Source organism: Mirounga angustirostris, unplaced genomic scaffold (assembly GCF_029215605.1).
Source record: "Mirounga angustirostris isolate CCGP_5_RB_7025 unplaced genomic scaffold, mMirAng1.0.hap1 SCAF_7, whole genome shotgun sequence".
Classification (NCBI taxonomy): Eukaryota; Metazoa; Chordata; class Mammalia; order Carnivora; family Phocidae; genus Mirounga; species Mirounga angustirostris.
Window position 1 is genome coordinate 35,023,060 of NW_026991715.1, and position 16,398 is coordinate 35,039,457.

A 16,398-nucleotide genomic window follows, 5' to 3' on the forward strand; every position below is an offset into this window, starting at 1 on the left:
GCTTCCCACGGAGCAGGGAGCCTGATGCAGGACTCGATCCCAGGACCCTGGGATCATGACCAGAGCCAAAGGCAGATGCTTAATGACTGAGCCATCCAGGTGCCCCTAAATTGGTCACTTTAACAAAATATCAGGCTGTGCTGTACTTAATGGGAATATTTCCTATGCTTTTAAAAAATGAGCAATACATTAAATAAGTCTAGGGCTTTATTCACTCTTTTTTTGCAGACTGTATCTTTGGAAAGTATTACTGAATTGATAAAGTATTTATGGAGAGAGTTAAAATACTGTATTAGGGAGGTTCTGGATTTTACAAAAATGTAAAGATCACAGTTCACTAAAATGTGGATAAAAAGCCAGTAACTTATTTGGTTACATCCATACTAGCCATGCCAGTGTTCATAAATACAGTGAAATAATTGATATTTTTGCCCCCCAAACTGAAAAACTAGTTGTAAGCCTGGTGAAATTTTTTAATGCAAAAAAGAATGTAAAATGATAGCAACGCTTATGAAATGATAAAAAGTAGAACATATCAAATTTAGAGGGAAAATATGAATACTTGGTTTTTCCAACAATTAGACAAGGTACATAAAGATTCAAGAGCTTACACGTTGAGGGTAAATGGCTGGACAATATGCAGTTCTCCCAGACAACCTCCGGGCGCCGCTGTTGACCAAAGGGAAGAAAGGTTCTCAATTCTGCGGGAGAGTTGGGCAGTGTTTTCCAGCTTTGACCTGCGCACATCAAAACGCGGAGGCGGCGTCTGTGCACCCACCAACGCCAGTCCTACGCTCAAATCACAAAAGTCCAGGTGCTGGCACTGATTTTTTTTTAAACATCCCAGAGACATCCTGAAAAGAAGCTTCCCAGGAAGTTCAAAAAATGCAAAGAAGCTCCAGAAAAGCTGAACCGATGAAAATTCAGGTACTGTTTCTCTTCCTGCTGTCTTTGTTGTGGGGGGCTATCTCCCAGCAAATCCAATACGCTATTCCGGAGGAGCTGGCCAGGGGCTTGCGGGTGGGGAACCTCGCCAAGGACCTGAAGCTCAGTGTCCAGGAGTTGTCAGCTCGAAAACTGCGGGTTAGTGCAGAGAATTTCTTCAGTGTGAGTGCAGAGAGTGGGGATTTGTTAGTGAACGGTAGGATAGATCGAGAGGAAATTTGTGGGAGGAAATCTGAGTGTGCACTAGAATTTGAAATGGTTGCTGAAAATCCAATGAATGTTTTCCACGTGATTGTTGCAATCCAAGATATTAACGACAATGCACCGCGTTTCACCGCAAAAGGCATTGACTTGGAAATCTGCGAGTCAGCCTTACCAGGTGTAAAATTCCCTCTGGATTCTGCACAAGATGCAGATGTAGAAAGTAACTCACTGAAGATATACACTATCAACTCCAGTGAACACTTCTCTGTGACAACGAAGGAAAGTCCTGATGGAAGTAAATACCCAGAATTACTGCTGGAAAAACCTCTGGACAGAGAACAGCAGAGCTCCCACCAGTTAATCCTGACCGCCATGGACGGTGGAGACCCTCCACTAAGTGGCACCACCCAGGTCCGGATTCAGGTCACTGATGCCAATGATAATGCTCCAGTGTTCAGCCAGGAAACGTACAGAGTTAGCCTCCAAGAAAATGTGCCCTCGGGGACCTCTGTGCTCCAAGTGATGGCCAGTGACCAGGACGAGGGTGTTAATGCAGAGATCACCTATGCCTTCCTCAGTGCCCCAACAAGTACCAGCCTCCTCTTCAATCTCAATCCAAATACTGGTGACATTACAACCAATGGTACATTGGACTTTGAAAAGACAAGCAGATATATGTTGGTTGTAGAAGCCAAGGATGGAGGGGTGCACACGGCTCACTGTAATGTTCAGATTGAAATTGTTGATGAGAATGACAATGCCCCAGAGGTCACATTGATGTCCTATTCTAACCAGATTCCCGAGGACTCAGACCTTGGGACTGTAATAGCCCTCTTTAAAGTGAGAGACCGGGACTCTGGGCAAAATGGTCTGGTGACGTGCTATATTCAGGAAGACATTCCCTTCAAATTAGAATCCACCTCCAAGAATTATTACAAGCTGGTGATTGACAGTGCCCTAGATAGGGAGCAGATGGCGGAGTACAATGTCACCATCACAGCCACTGACAAGGGCAAGCCCTCCCTATTCTCCAGTACAAGCGTCACCCTACACATCAGCGATGTCAACGACAACGCGCCGGTTTTCGAACAGCCTTCTTACGTGGTCCATGTGGCTGAGAACAATCCTCCTGGAGCATCCATCGCACAAGTCAGCGCCTCGGACCCCGACCTGGGGCCCAACGGCCGCGTCTCCTACTCCATCGTGGCCAGCGACCTGGAGCCACGCGCGCTGGCGTCCTACGTGTCCGTGAGCGCGCAGAGCGGGGTGGTGTTCGCGCAGCGCGCCTTCGACCACGAGCAGCTGCGCGCCTTCGAGCTGACCCTGCAGGCGCGCGACCAGGGCTCGCCCGCGCTCCGCGCCAACGTGAGCCTGCGCGTGTTGGTGGGCGACCGCAACGACAACGCGCCCCGGGTGCTGTACCCGGCGCTGGGGCCCGACGGCTCGGCGCTCTTCGACACGGTGCCGCGCGCCGCGCAGCCCGGCTACCTGGTCACCAAGGTGGTGGCGGTGGACGCCGACTCGGGACACAATGCCTGGCTGTCGTACCACGTGCTGCAGGCCAGCGAGCCGGGACTCTTCAGCCTGGGGCTGCGCACGGGCGAGGTGCGCACGGCGCGCGCTTTGGGCGACAGGGACGCGGCCCGCCAGCGCCTGCTGGTCGCTGTGCGGGATGGGGGACAGCCGCCCCTCTCGGCCACAGCCACGCTGCTCCTGGTTTTCGCCGACAGCCTACAAGAAGTGCCGCCAGATGTCAGCGACCGCCCGGCGCCCTCTGACCCCCAGGCTGAGCTGCAGTTTTACCTGGTGGTGGCTTTGGCCCTGATCTCGGTGCTCTTCCTCCTCGCGGTGATTCTGGCGGTTGCCCTGCGCCTGCGACGCTCCTCCCACCCCGCTGCCTGGGGCTGCTTTCGCCGGGATCTCAGTTCCAAGTCCGGACCTGGGGTTCTCCCCAGTTACAGTGAAGGGACTTTGCCCTATTCCTATAATCTGTGCGTGGCCTCACGATTAGCTAAGACAGAGTTTACTTTTTCCAACCTGAAACCAGAAATGGCTCCTCCTCGGGATCTCCTTTGTGACGATCCTTCTGTGGATGTATGTGTCAGCAATGAAGACCCCCAAATCGTTTATGATTCGTCTTTTGCCTCTCACGTGAGTTTCTGCAAACCTGCTTTTATTCTTTTTTATTGTTCATTTTTCTAGTGATGGTAGTAGAAGAGGTGTATTGGATGGGTGGAGATTGGTGTCTTGATTGCTCAGTAGTCTTAGTAGTTACCAAATTAATACCTCTTAATCTGTACTGTTGACGATTTTGTATGATAAGAAAATATTGCTAAAGGGAGCTTGTTCTTGGAAGTCGCTACCTTTAGTAATAACACTGCCTTTCTTAGTTGACGTGTGATACTATTTTCAGGCTTTATTCTTAATATATGTGCTGCCAAAGGGAGCACTTCAAGCTTTATAAATGTACTGACAGTTCTTTCTGCTTAAGTTAATGTTCATCTTCATCAAATATAGTTTTTTATCTTTTTGCTGCCATGTGTATTTTTAATTGAGCCTTCAATAATTAAGTCTCTTAGCACTTCTTTGCCTTATCACATGTAGCAAAGACTGATTTGGATCATAACCTTGGGTCAATTTTATTTGCACTCTATAATCTCATTCAAAAATAACTTTCTGGGCACCTGGCTGGCTCCGTCGGTAGAGCATGTGAATCTTGATCTCCAGGTTGTGGGTTTGAACCCCACATTGGATGTAGAAATTACTTAAAAATAAGATCTTTAGGGGCACCTGGGTGGCTTAGTCGATTAAGCGTCTGCCTTCTGCTCAGGTCATGATCCCAGAGTCCTGGGATCAAGCCCCGCGTCGGACTGTCTGCTAGGTGGGGAGCCTGCTTCTCCCTCTGTCTGCTGCTGCCCCTGCTTGTGCTCTTTCTCGCTGTCAAATAAATTTAAAAACAATCTTTATAAAAATAAGATCTATTTTTAAACAAATAATCTTAACCATTCTTAAATAATTTATTTTTATACTCTTTCTACTTTTTGACTGTTATAATTAGGAATGTAATGAACCTTTTTTTGAAGATTTTGTTTATTTATTTGACAGAGAGAGACACAGCGAGACAGGGAACACAAGCAGGGGGAGTGGGAGAGGGAGAAGCAGGCTTCCCGTGGAGCAGGGAGCCCGATGCGGGGCTCGATCCCAGGACCCTGGGACCATGACCTGAGCCGAAGGCAGACACCCAATGACTGAGCCACCCAGAAACTTTTTGTATATAAGGCCTCTTCTGTGTTTTTTTTTAAGTATAGGTTTCTGAGAAGTGAGTTAAAGTTTTTCAAAACATCTCATTTTACCTCCCAATCCCCAGCAATTTGTGTCTCCTTTGAGGATAGTGAAAATTACCTTTACTCTGCTCTTCAAAGTCTGATGATTTTACTATTCTGAATAAATAATGGACTTTCTTGTCTGATTAAAACTTATGAGTAACTTCTAGAAGCTAATTATTATGTGAGGAATCATCTAAAGAACTGGCTATTTGCTGTTTCATATTAAATTTTCTAAGATTAGTTAATTACTCAAAGTATTCATGTATGAGAAAACTGAAACATGCAGTGATAATATTTATACAACTCCTAAAAATTTTCCTTTTAGTGGTTATTTCTAAAATCAAACCTAAAGTAAATTTATAAATGATAGTAAAATAATACCTTCTGAATGTGTCCTTATGTGAAAAAAGTTACTGAATATTGCCTGCTTTTTACAGACAAAGCTTCAGTTTAACTTTTCTATCTTCTTTATTATTAATTTTTAATATCAGAGTTTCCCATTGTTTTAGGGCTTTGCAGTTGTATTAGTAATGCACTCATAAACATTGAAAAACTGAGGGTCTACTCTATGAAAGTTGCTGTTCTAAAGTTTGAGGACACACTGTGAACATGATAGTCACAAACATAGCCTGTGACCTAAAACCTTGTGTATACAAAATTAATGAACAAATTAGCTTCCCAAACCTATTATCGTATTTGCCAAGCCCATTTGCACAGGGGTAAGACTAGCTCTTGAACAGTAGATGTTTTCTTACAAGAGAATTGAAAAGTTACCCCAGATTCTAAAGGGTCAACCCATGTGAGGGAACTTGTTTCTGCATAGGTAAGGACCTAGAGCTCAGACCTCCAACTTCCCTGATCTGACACTGTTTTTTCACCTATCTATTCTTTCATTCGTCAAGTTCATCCTTGTTTCTGGGGAGGATAAATGTGTCCCTCACACAATGCACTGCACTGAAAATGGCCTATGAAAATAAATAATGGAAAAACTTAAAAGAGAAAAAAAATCTTAGGAAAAAATCATATTTTCTTTGAAAATAAATTACTTTGGAAGATTTATTGTACAGTAAGCTTTGGATTATGCCTGGATTTTCATTGCAAATAAAACAACAGGAGCTAGAATTTTATTCTTTTTTTTTTTTAAAGATTTTATTTGTTTATTTGACAGCGAGACACGGTGAGAGAGGGAACACAAGCAGGGGGAGTGGGAGAGGGAGAAGAAGGCTTCCTGCGGAGCAGGGAGCCCGATGCGGGGCTCGATCCCAGGACCCTGAGATCATGACCTGAGCCGAAGGCAGATGCTTAACAACTGAGCCACCCAGGCACCCCTAGAATTTTATTCTTTTGGGAAAAATAGGTTATGGAAAAGAAATGGTATAAACAGGTAGTGCTTTTCTTCACCAAGAATAGATTGCAGTAACAGGTTAGGACTCTGAGTGTCGCTGTTCACCAATCAGGGGAAACATAACCAGGAATTTAAACCGGACCACAAGATCTCTGCATCACAAAGCACTAGCCCTGTGGTTTTAGGAAAGCTCAAGACTGGACCCCAGAACTCCAACGTTCAACGGTGAAAGCGCAAAATCTTGGACCCGGAAGATCCTGGGGATTCTCTGGTCTCCACTGAGGGAACACCTAGGCGGAAGCTATTCTGCTGCGGGTCGGTAATGGCGGCTTCTCCTTATCGCCTAGAATGCAGCCGGCTGGTCGGGATCTGCGTTCTCCTGGGGGCCCTGTGGAAAATCCAGGCCGAACAGATTCGCTACTCAGTGCCTGAGGAGCTGGAGAAAGGCTCTTATGTGGGCAGTATCGCCAAGGACCTGGGATTGGAGCCCCGGGAACTGTCAGAGCGCGGAGTCCGCATCGTCTCCAGAGGTAGGAGGCAGCTCTTTGCTCTGAACCCGCGAAGCGGCAGCTTGGTCACCGCGGGCAGGATAGACCGGGAAGAGCTCTGTGACAGATCTCCAAAGTGTGTAGTAAGCCTGGAGATTCTTCTGGAGGACAAAGTGAAGATTTTTGGAGTAGAAGTGGAAATTATTGATGTTAATGATAACGTGCCCAGCTTTGGGACAGAGCAAAGGGAAATAAAAGTTGCTGAAAATGAAAGTCCTGGGACAAGATTTCCTCTTCCTGAAGCTTTTGATCCAGATGTTGGGGTAAACTCCCTGCAGGGTTACCAGCTCAGCTCCAATGTTCACTTCTCCCTAGACGTGCAAAGCGGAGCGGATGGCATTAAGTACCCTGAGCTGGTGCTGGAGCTTTCCCTAGACCGAGAAGAAGAGGCGGTTCACCACCTCCTTCTCACCGCCTTTGATGGAGGTGACCTGGCTCACTCTGGCACTGTCAAGATTCATGTAACACTTATGGATACCAATGACAATGCTCCCGTATTCACTCAGCCAGAGTACCATGTGAAGGTTCCAGAGAACGTGCCAGTGGGGTACCGGCTACTCACTGTAAAAGCCACTGATCCAGATGAAGGAGCCAATGGAGAAGTAACCTATTCTTTCCGCAAAGTGAGAGATAAAATGTCCCAACTATTCCAGTTGAATTCTTTGACTGGGGACATAACAATATTGGGGGATCTAGATTATGAAGACTCTGGATTCTATAATATAGATGTAGAAGCCCATGATGGACCTGGTCTCCGAGCCAGAAGTAAGGTACTGGTGACAGTTCTGGATGTAAATGACAATGCTCCAGAAGTCACTGTTACGTCTCTCACCAGCTCTATCCAAGAAACTTCTTCCCCAGGTACAGTAATTGCACTTTTCAATGTGCACGACAGTGATTCAGGAGAGAATGGCCTTGTCACATGTTCTATTCTGGATAATCTGCCATTCACACTTGAAAAGACCTATGGAAATTATCATCGACTGTTGACACGCAGAACGCTGGATAGGGAAGAAGTTTCAGAATATAACATCACAGTAACTGCCACTGATCATGGAACTCCACCACTGTCTACAGAAACTCATATCTCACTGAAGGTGACAGATATCAATGACAACCCACCTGCTTTCCCTCATGCTTCCTACTCTGCCTACATTCCTGAAAACAACCCCAGAGGAGCCTCCATTTTATCTATATCTGCCCAGGATCCTGACAGCACCGAGAATGCCAGAGTCACATACTCCTTGGCTGAGGACACACTCCATGGAAAGCCTCTTTCTTCCTATGTTTCCATCAACTCTGATACTGGTGTCCTGTATGCACTGTGCTCCTTCGACTTTGAGCAGGTTAGAGACCTGGAACTATTAGTCACAGCCAGCGACAGTGGGGACCCTCCACTCAGCAGCAATGTGTCTGTCAGCATATTCGTGCTGGACCAGAATGACAACGTGCCAGAGATCCTGTACCCCACCATCCCCACCGACGGTTCCACCGGTGTGGAGTTGGCGCCCCGCTCTGCAGAGCCCGGCTACCTGGTCACCAAGGTGGTGGCGGTGGACAGAGACTCGGGCCAGAACGCCTGGCTGTCCTACCGCCTGCTCAAGGCGAGCGAGCCAGGGCTCTTCGCGGTGGGGCTGCACACGGGCGAGGTGCGCACGGCGCGGGCCCTGCTGGACAGAGACGCGCTCAAGCAGAGCCTGGTGGTGGCGGTGCAGGACCACGGCCAGCCCCCTCTCTCGGCCACCGTCACGCTCACCGTGGCCGTGGCCGACAACATCCCGGACGTCCTGGCCGACCTGGGCAGCATCAGGACCCCCGCCGACCCGGACGATTCGGACCTCACGCTGTATCTGGTGGTGGCGGTGGCGGCAGTCTCGTGCGTCTTCCTGGCCTTTGTCATCGTGCTGCTGGCGCTCAGGCTGAGGCGCTGGCACGCGTCGCGTCTGCTCCAGGCTTCCGGAGGCGGGCTGGTGGGCGTGCCGGCCTCGCACTTTGTGGGCGTGGACGGGGTGCGGGCTTTCCTGCAGACCTATTCCCACGAGGTCTCCCTGACCGCGGACTCGCGGGAGAGTCACGTGATCTTCCCCCAGCCCAACTACGCGGACACGCTCATCAGCCAGGAGAGCTGTGGGAAAAGCGAGCCTCTTCTGATAACTCAGAATTTACTTGAAACAAAAGCAGACGCTAGTCTTCATCAGGTGAGTCGATCTTGCCACAACAAAACATAGGCAGAGAGCTATATAAACGTCTCCAATTGTATAAGATAATAACATATTAGGTAATATATGAAGTAAAGACTCTTCTTTTTTAGTATTCTATTACTTTAAAGGGGGAGGGGCATGGGGCCCCTAGGTGACTCAGTTGGTTAAGCGTCTGCCTTAGGCTCAGGTCATGATCCCAGGGTCTGGGATCTATCCCACGTTAGGTTCTCTACTCAACGGGGAGCCTGCTTCTCCCTTTCCCTCTGCCTACTGCTTCCTCTGCTTGTGCTCTCTCTCTCTGTGTCAAATAAACAAAATCTATAAAAATAAATAAATAATAGGGGCGCCTGGGTGGCTCAGTCGTTAAGCGTCTGCCTTCGGCTCAGGTCATGGTCCCAGGGTCCTGGGATCAAGCCCCGCATTGGGCTCCCTGCTCAGTGGGAAGCCTGCTTCTTCCTCTCCCACTCCCCCTGCTTGTGTTCCCTCTCTCGCTGTGTCTCTGTCAAATAAATAAAATCTTTAATAAATAAATAAATAAATAATAAAGGGGAGGGGCAGATGATCCCTCAAGAATAATCAATAGCAGTTACTACTCTTAAAAGTTTATTATCGGGGTGCCTGGGTGGCTCAGTCGTTAAGCGTCTGCCTTCGGCTCAGGTCATGATCCCAGGGTCCTGGGATCGAGCCCCGCATCGGGCTCCCTGCTCAGCGGGAAGCCTGCTTCTCCCTCTCCCGCTCCCCCTGCTTGTGTTCCCTCTCTCGCTGTGTCTCTCTCTGTCAAATAAATAAATAAAATCTTTAAAAAAAAAGTTTATTATCATTTGTAGTCTTCATTTAGTTACAGTTTCAGCAACACTCTCTTAATTTTATACCTCTGTCTCTCTTCTTTAAGTGCCATTTTCACTTAGGCATTAGTGAAAGGATAGATTAGAACTGTGAAATGCAGGACATTTGGCTGCTCAGTGGGTAGAACATGTGACTTGATCTTGGGGTCATGAGTTCGAGCCCCTATGTTGGGTGTAGAGATTATTTTATTTTTTATTTTTTTAAGTAGGCTCCACACCCATCGTGAAGCCCAAGACAGGGCTAGAACTCATGATCCTGAGGACAAGACCAGAGCTGAAATCAAGAGTCAGATGCTTAACCAACTGAGCCACCCACGTACTCTAGAGAATGACTTAAAAAGAAGAAGAAGAAGAACTGAAATGAAAGGCAATTGTGTAAAATCATATTATTCTGTCTTATGAAGCTCTTATTGATTCTAGACTATTTTTAAATGCCTGCTTTTTTACACTTTGCTTGAAGTTTTCTTTTTTTCCTTGAAAAGGTATTTTCCATTATAATTAAACAGTGGCAATTTATAAAGACCGGAGAAAATATTAACTTTTAGATATAATTTTAACAGGGATAGCTTCTCAACTGGATTGGTGTATTTCAAGTATTTTGTTGTTGCAGTTTGTGAGATGCATCAGCAGTCACTATGTATGATTCCTTTGTGCACTTCTGTGATTACCAAAAATATTGCCCATTTTATTTCATTCATCTTTAAGTAGGTGGAAGGAGTAATTTTAATAATTCCTAAATTTTCTATTATGGCATCACTATGAGATCCTTCTCAATTTCTAAGGAAAACAGTTTTCAAAATCTTAACCTTTTTCATCATGAGAGTCACTTATAAAGGTTGGGTAACTTGGATTCTGAATTGATATGATTTATGCTACTTATGAAGTAGGCCTCATCCCTATTCCTGAAAATTGCTCTCAGTTAGCTCTGAGGTGGCTCTGGGATGATCTGATATGGGGGAAATATTTTGTATGCAAGGGATATGCAACACTTTTGTTCCTTGTGCTTTCCTTTCGTTCTGTGAGTTAACTAAGAATTCATGAATGTCTAGGGTTACACAAATTAGTGCTTTTTAGATACCTGGGAATTGTAGCAGTAGATTGTGGACTATGCCTCAATTCAACTTAAGAGGGAGCATTTTAGGGGCGCCTGGGTGGCTCAGTTGGTTAAGCGACTGCCTTCGGCTCAGGTCATGATCCTGGAGTCCCTGGATCGAGTCCCTGGATCGAGTCCCTGGATCGAGTCCCGCATCGGGCTCCCTGCTCGGCAGGGAGTCTGCTTCTTCCTCTGACCCTCCTCCCTCTCATGTGCTCTCTCTCTCTCATTCTCTCTGTCTCAAATAAATAAATAAAATCTTAAAAAAAAAAAGAAGGAGGATTTTAGTTTCTAAATGCTTTAGTCTTTGTGGGAAACTGTGTTGCGATACATAGAAAAACAGACTGTCATGTGATGCAATTAGCTGTCATGGGGAAAGGAGAGAGGAAATAATATTGAGAGAGATTCTAAGGAGAGATTATTTAAAGTACTGAAGCTTTAAAATAAAATTTGGAAATACCAGTTGGCCTGAAACTGTGTCAGGCATGTTTGGATGTGGCATTAGGAATACATTCCTGGGGGTGCCTGGGTGGCTCAGTCGTTAAGCGTCTGCCTTCAGCCTAGGTCATGATCTCAGGGTCCTGGAATCAAGCCCCGCATGGGACTCCCTGCTCTGAGGGAGGTCTGCTTCTCCCTCTCCCACTCCCCCTGCTTGTATTCCCTCTCTTTCTGTGTCTCTCTTTGTCAAATAAATAAAATCTTAAAAAAAAAAAAAAGAATACATTCCAGAATCAGAGTGATACATATTTTAAATGTCTAGGAGAGCAGTAGTTTTTACCCTAATATCACACTGAAAATGTACTTTTGTTTGAATGCACACTGGGTTTCTTTTAGAAAATAGTATTTCTGGTTAAGTAAATTATTGTGCAACAATATGATGGAAGAAATAAATGGGAAAGCTCTTTATCTACTGATATGAAATAATTTCAAGATATAATGAGTGAAAAAAGCAAGATGCAGAACATAGTATATTGTATACTTACATTTACGTATTAAAGGGGGGAGAACATTTATAAAAATCTGCACTATACAAAACATATCTCTGGAATGGTACACACAAAAAATCTAACACTTATTTCTCCTGAGAGAAATGTGTTATTGAAAGCAGAGAGGAGGCAGTATGCTGTATGTGCCTTTTCAGTTTGGAGCTATATGAATATATACCATTTTAAAAACAAATAGTCTCTGTAAATTCAGAAAAGAAGTATTTTCTCAAAACATTTACAAGCAATTGGTGCACTTCCACGAGAAAACCTCTGGGTGTCGCTGTAGGTCAAAAAAGTGAGAGAAGATGCATTTGGGAGCCTCTTAGAGGGTAACTTCCTGCTCAAACCAGCCACTTAAGAGGAGACCAGTAAAGATTCGGATACAGAAAACAAAAGCAGGAAGAGAGACCCTACCCAGGCTTTTGCCATCCACGGAGGGCTTACTTCTCCTCCCGACCAAAAAGCAGAGCCACCGTGGAGACAGACAGGATGAGGCTGAGCGCAGAGAGGAGCAGCCCAGCGAGATGGCGGCAGGTATTGTTGGCTTTCCTGCTGTCTTTGTTACGAGGGGCTCTCCCGAATCAAATCCGCTATTCAATTCCCGAAGAGCTGGCCCAAAACTCGGTGGTAGGAAACCTCGCCAAGGATCTGGGGCTCAGTGTGCAGGACTTGCCAGCCCGGAAGCTGCGGGTTAGCGCGGAGAAAGAATATTTCACTGTAAACCCTGAGAGTGGGGACTTAATTGTGAGTGACAGAATAGACCGAGAGCAGATATGCGGAAAGAAGCCTCTGTGTATTCTGGATTTTGATACTGTCGCTGAAAACCCACTAAATATTTTCCATGTAGCAGTAATAGTGCAAGATATAAATGACAACACCCCACTATTCAAACAGAGTAAGATTGAATTAAAAATTGTAGAATCCACCAAGCCAGGTAAAACATTTCCACTAGACCCGGCCCTGGATTCAGATGCTGGTCCGAATTCACTGCAAAGATACCATCTTAATGACAATGAGCACTTTGATCTAGCAGAGAAACAAACTGCAGATGGACGTAAATATCCTGAGTTGGTTCTGAAACATTCTTTAGACAGAGAAGAACAGAATTTCCATCAATTGGTTCTAACAGCCGTGGATGGTGGGGACCCACCCCAAAGTGGCACCACCCAGATCCAAATTCAAGTGACCGATGCTAACGATAACCCCCCAGTGTTCGTCCAGGATATATACAAGGTCAGCTTGCAGGAAGGTGTGCCCCCGGGGTTCTCTGTACTTCAAGTAACTGCTACTGACCAGGACGAGGGTGTCAATGCAGAGATCACCTACTCCTTTCATAATGTGGACGAACTAGTGGAACAGTTCTTTAACTTAGATAAAAGAACAGGAGAAATCACGACAAAGGGTGGTTTTGATTTTGAAATTGCTAATAGTTACACTTTCAGTGTAGAAGCAAAAGATCCTGGAGATCTAGCAGCCCACTGCAGTATCCAAGTTGAAATTCTCGATGAGAATGATTGTGCACCTGAAGTGATTATCACTTCAGTATTTACTCCCCTACCAGAAGATTCACCACCAGGAACTGTGATTGCCTTGATAAAAACAAGAGATAGAGACTCTGGAGAAAATGGAGAAGTTTACTGTCGCATCTCGGGAAACGCTGAGTTTATACTGAAATCTTACTCGAAGAACTATTACAAGCTAGTGACAGATGGGCCGCTGGACCGGGAGGAGATTCCGGAATACAACATCACAGTATTGGCCACCGACAGGGGAAAGCCGCCCCTCTCCTCTAGTATAAGCATCACTCTGCAGATCGCAGATGTCAACGACAACGCGCCAGTTTTCGAACAGGCTTTCTATTTGGTCCACATTGCCGAGAACAACCCTCCGGGTGCCTCCATCGCCCAAGTCAGCGCCTCCGACCCCGACCTGGGGCCCAACGGCCGCGTCTCCTACTCCATCGTGGCCAGCGACCTGGAGCCACGCGCGCTGGCGTCCTACGTGTCCGTGAGCGCGCAGAGCGGGGTGGTGTTCGCGCAGCGCGCCTTCGACCACGAGCAGCTGCGCGCCTTCGAGCTGACCCTGCAGGCGCGCGACCAGGGCTCGCCCGCGCTCCGCGCCAACGTGAGCCTGCGCGTGTTGGTGGGCGACCGCAACGACAACGCGCCCCGGGTGCTGTACCCGGCGCTGGGGCCCGACGGCTCGGCGCTCTTCGACACGGTGCCGCGCGCCGCGCAGCCCGGCTACCTGGTCACCAAGGTGGTGGCGGTGGACGCCGACTCGGGACACAATGCCTGGCTGTCGTACCACGTGCTGCAGGCCAGCGAGCCGGGACTCTTCAGCCTGGGGCTGCGCACGGGCGAGGTGCGCACGGCGCGCGCTTTGGGCGACAGGGACGCGGCCCGCCAGCGCCTGCTGGTCGCTGTGCGGGATGGGGGACAGCCGCCCCTCTCGGCCACAGCCACGCTGCTCCTGGTTTTCGCCGACAGCCTACAAGAAGTGCCGCCAGATGTCAGCGACCGCCCGGCGCCCTCTGACCCCCAGGCTGAGCTGCAGTTTTACCTGGTGGTGGCTTTGGCCTTGATCTCGGTGCTCTTCCTCCTCGCGGTGATTCTGGCGGTTGCCCTGCGCCTGGGACGCTCCTCCAGCCCTGCCTCCTGGAGCTGCTTTCAGCCTGGTCTGTGTGTCAAGTCAGGACCTGTGGTTCCTCCCAACTACAGCGAAGGGACTTTGCCCTATTCCTACAATCTGTGCGTTGCCTCACAATCAGCTAAGACAGAGTTTAATTTTCTTAATATCACCCCGGAAGTGACTCCCTCTCAGGATCTCCTCTGTGAAGATGCCTCTTGGGTACCAAATACAAATCATGAAGGCGCTGGGGTCCCATTTACATCAGATATTATTTTAAAGGTGAGCTTTAATTAACTTGACTTATTTTCACTTTGGGTGTCAGTGTTTGTTAACAAATCACCAAACTGGGGTTTAAGTCTCAACTTCATATTTTGTCTTGCGGGTTCAATTTAGGCAGTTTTCTGCCTTAATTATCTTATCATATCTAATCAAACTTTGACATGTTTTCTGTCTGATATATGAGATTTATCTGTCCATACTTTCAAGCCTGTAATACATGAAATACTTATCTTTCTTCATCTTTATATTCCTTTCCTCTGAAATTTCATTACTATTGGGACCTTAAGCTATTCCTTTCACCTTCAGGGTCTTTATTACTCAAATTTTAGTTTTACTTCCTCTTAGAATCATAGCACTTCAGAGTAGTTGCTAGTTTGGGAAAACTGGGAACCAGAAAAGAAAAAAAAAAAATTACCCAGTGTCATGGCTTGCCAACAGCAGGGCATGGGTAGGACTGAATTGTAGACCAGCATTCTAAGTGACTTTTCAAGCCAAGTGTGTTGATATCTCAGATCTGATTTTAAAGGATGGGCAACATTTGAGGTCTGCAGTGTCTGTTTTGTGACTGTATTTATTAAATGGGAGAAATCTTTCTCATTTATAGTAACAGATTGCTTTTGTGAAAAATTGTTCATTGAAAAAATTTTGCAAACTGTACTCACATTGTTTACTTAAAACTTTCTTTTTTGAATTTTCTAATTATAGATATAAAATATCTTCATTTTCTTTCTTTTCCTATGAAGGTGTCATTAGGTAAAAATTGCTTTGCTCACTTAATGGACTCTCTGTAATGTCCTCTTTTCCCAATCGTGAGACTTTTTTTCCCTGCTACCATATAGAGGTGATAACATTAAATATCTCTCTCAGTATTGGAAAGCCACTCAGTGCCTGCTCACTAAGTATGTGGACATGTTTTTCTGCATAGGTGATGAACTAAAGCCCTTTCCTTCAGTCACTATACTGATTTCTCCAAAAGTCTGTCACTGTAAAATGCCTAACTCCAGTTTAGTCATGGTAATAGGAAAATATAGATAGTGTATAGTTATCCCAACTCAAAGTCTTAGTCTGATATAGTGTAACTGCCAAATTCTTGGTGTGAAAATCTGGGAACTTTCTCAAAGACCTCACAAGAAGCAAAATGGCCCCTTTATTTTTTCTTTTATGACAACTAATACAATTTGCTTGAGTCAGTAGGTCTTTTTGCAAAAGTGCAATGGGAGCTAGGTTTGTTTTCTTGACATTCTTATGCCCAATGGGCACATTTTCATAAATATATCCTAATAAAAAGATGAAATTTTAAAACCTACAAAATTAAGAATTCCAATATCCTAATTTAATGCACTTGATGTAGGTAAGAGGTAAATAAAGGACATAGGCTCAGTGGCACTTAACTAAAACTTTTCTAAAGAAATAAAAATCTAATAATTATATTGATCTCAAGGTTTGTTGAAGACTTTTGCTATTTCAGAATTAAATATAGGGGCGCCTGGGTGGCTCAGTCTTTGGGTGTCTGCCTTCAGCTCAGGTCATGATCCCAGGGTTTTGGGATCGAGCCCGGCCTCGGGCTCCCTGCCTAGCAGGAAGCGTGCTTCTCCCTCTCCTACTCCCCCTGCTTGTGTTCCCTCTCTCGCTGTGTCTCTCTCTGTCAAATAAATAAATAATTTTTTAAAAAAAACAAAAAAGAATGAAATATAAACAATGTCACTTGATAATAGGTTAAAGATACAGCAAAATTATTAGAAATAAAATATAATTAAACGTTTATGAAGTAAAACATAATTGGTGTAGTAACTGCTTAGGACTCTGAGCGTCGCTGTTCACCAAAGTAGAAAAGCTGCTTGTGGTTACGACCTAACTCTCTGCTCCTTCCGCACCAAACAAACAAAAAAAAGACCAGAGAAGTTTAGGGGAATAGGCTTGCATTTCTGTCAAGTAATGTGTTCCCTTTGGCTTGAAAGAAATAAGGAAACAGCAGGCTGGAATTAGGACTAAGAA

At 45.9% G+C, this 16,398-nt stretch overlaps 4 protein-coding genes across 5 annotated transcripts in view; all 4 read left to right on the forward strand.

The window, feature by feature from the left end:
• LOC123857349 (protocadherin gamma-C4) overlaps positions 1–16,398 on the forward strand; it is a 283,181-nt gene that overhangs the window by 18,322 nt on the left and 248,461 nt on the right. The gene's annotated exons all lie outside the window — the stretch shown is intronic.
• Positions 26–16,382, forward strand: LOC123842276 (protocadherin gamma-B1-like). 2 transcript variants are annotated; one of them, XM_064596056.1, is made up of 2 exons: positions 26–3,300; positions 16,362–16,382. In XM_064596056.1, exons 1-2 carry the CDS (start codon positions 886–888, stop codon positions 16,365–16,367), a joined length of 2,421 nt encoding a protein of 806 aa, XP_064452126.1. In that variant the 5' UTR covers positions 26–885; the 3' UTR covers positions 16,368–16,382. The 2 variants fall into 2 exon arrangements, with proteins under 2 accessions (XP_064452126.1, XP_064452125.1); XM_064596055.1 differs by lacking the exon at positions 16,362–16,382 and adding an exon at positions 9,624–11,939.
• Positions 5,810–11,939, forward strand: LOC135365374 (protocadherin gamma-A4-like). Its single transcript, XM_064596061.1, has one exon. It carries the CDS (start codon positions 6,143–6,145, stop codon positions 8,594–8,596), a length of 2,454 nt encoding a protein of 817 aa, XP_064452131.1. The 5' UTR covers positions 5,810–6,142; the 3' UTR covers positions 8,597–11,939.
• LOC135365376 (protocadherin gamma-B2-like) lies at positions 11,978–15,031 on the forward strand. Its single transcript, XM_064596064.1, has one exon. It carries the CDS (start codon positions 11,983–11,985, stop codon positions 14,416–14,418), a length of 2,436 nt encoding a protein of 811 aa, XP_064452134.1. The 5' UTR covers positions 11,978–11,982; the 3' UTR covers positions 14,419–15,031.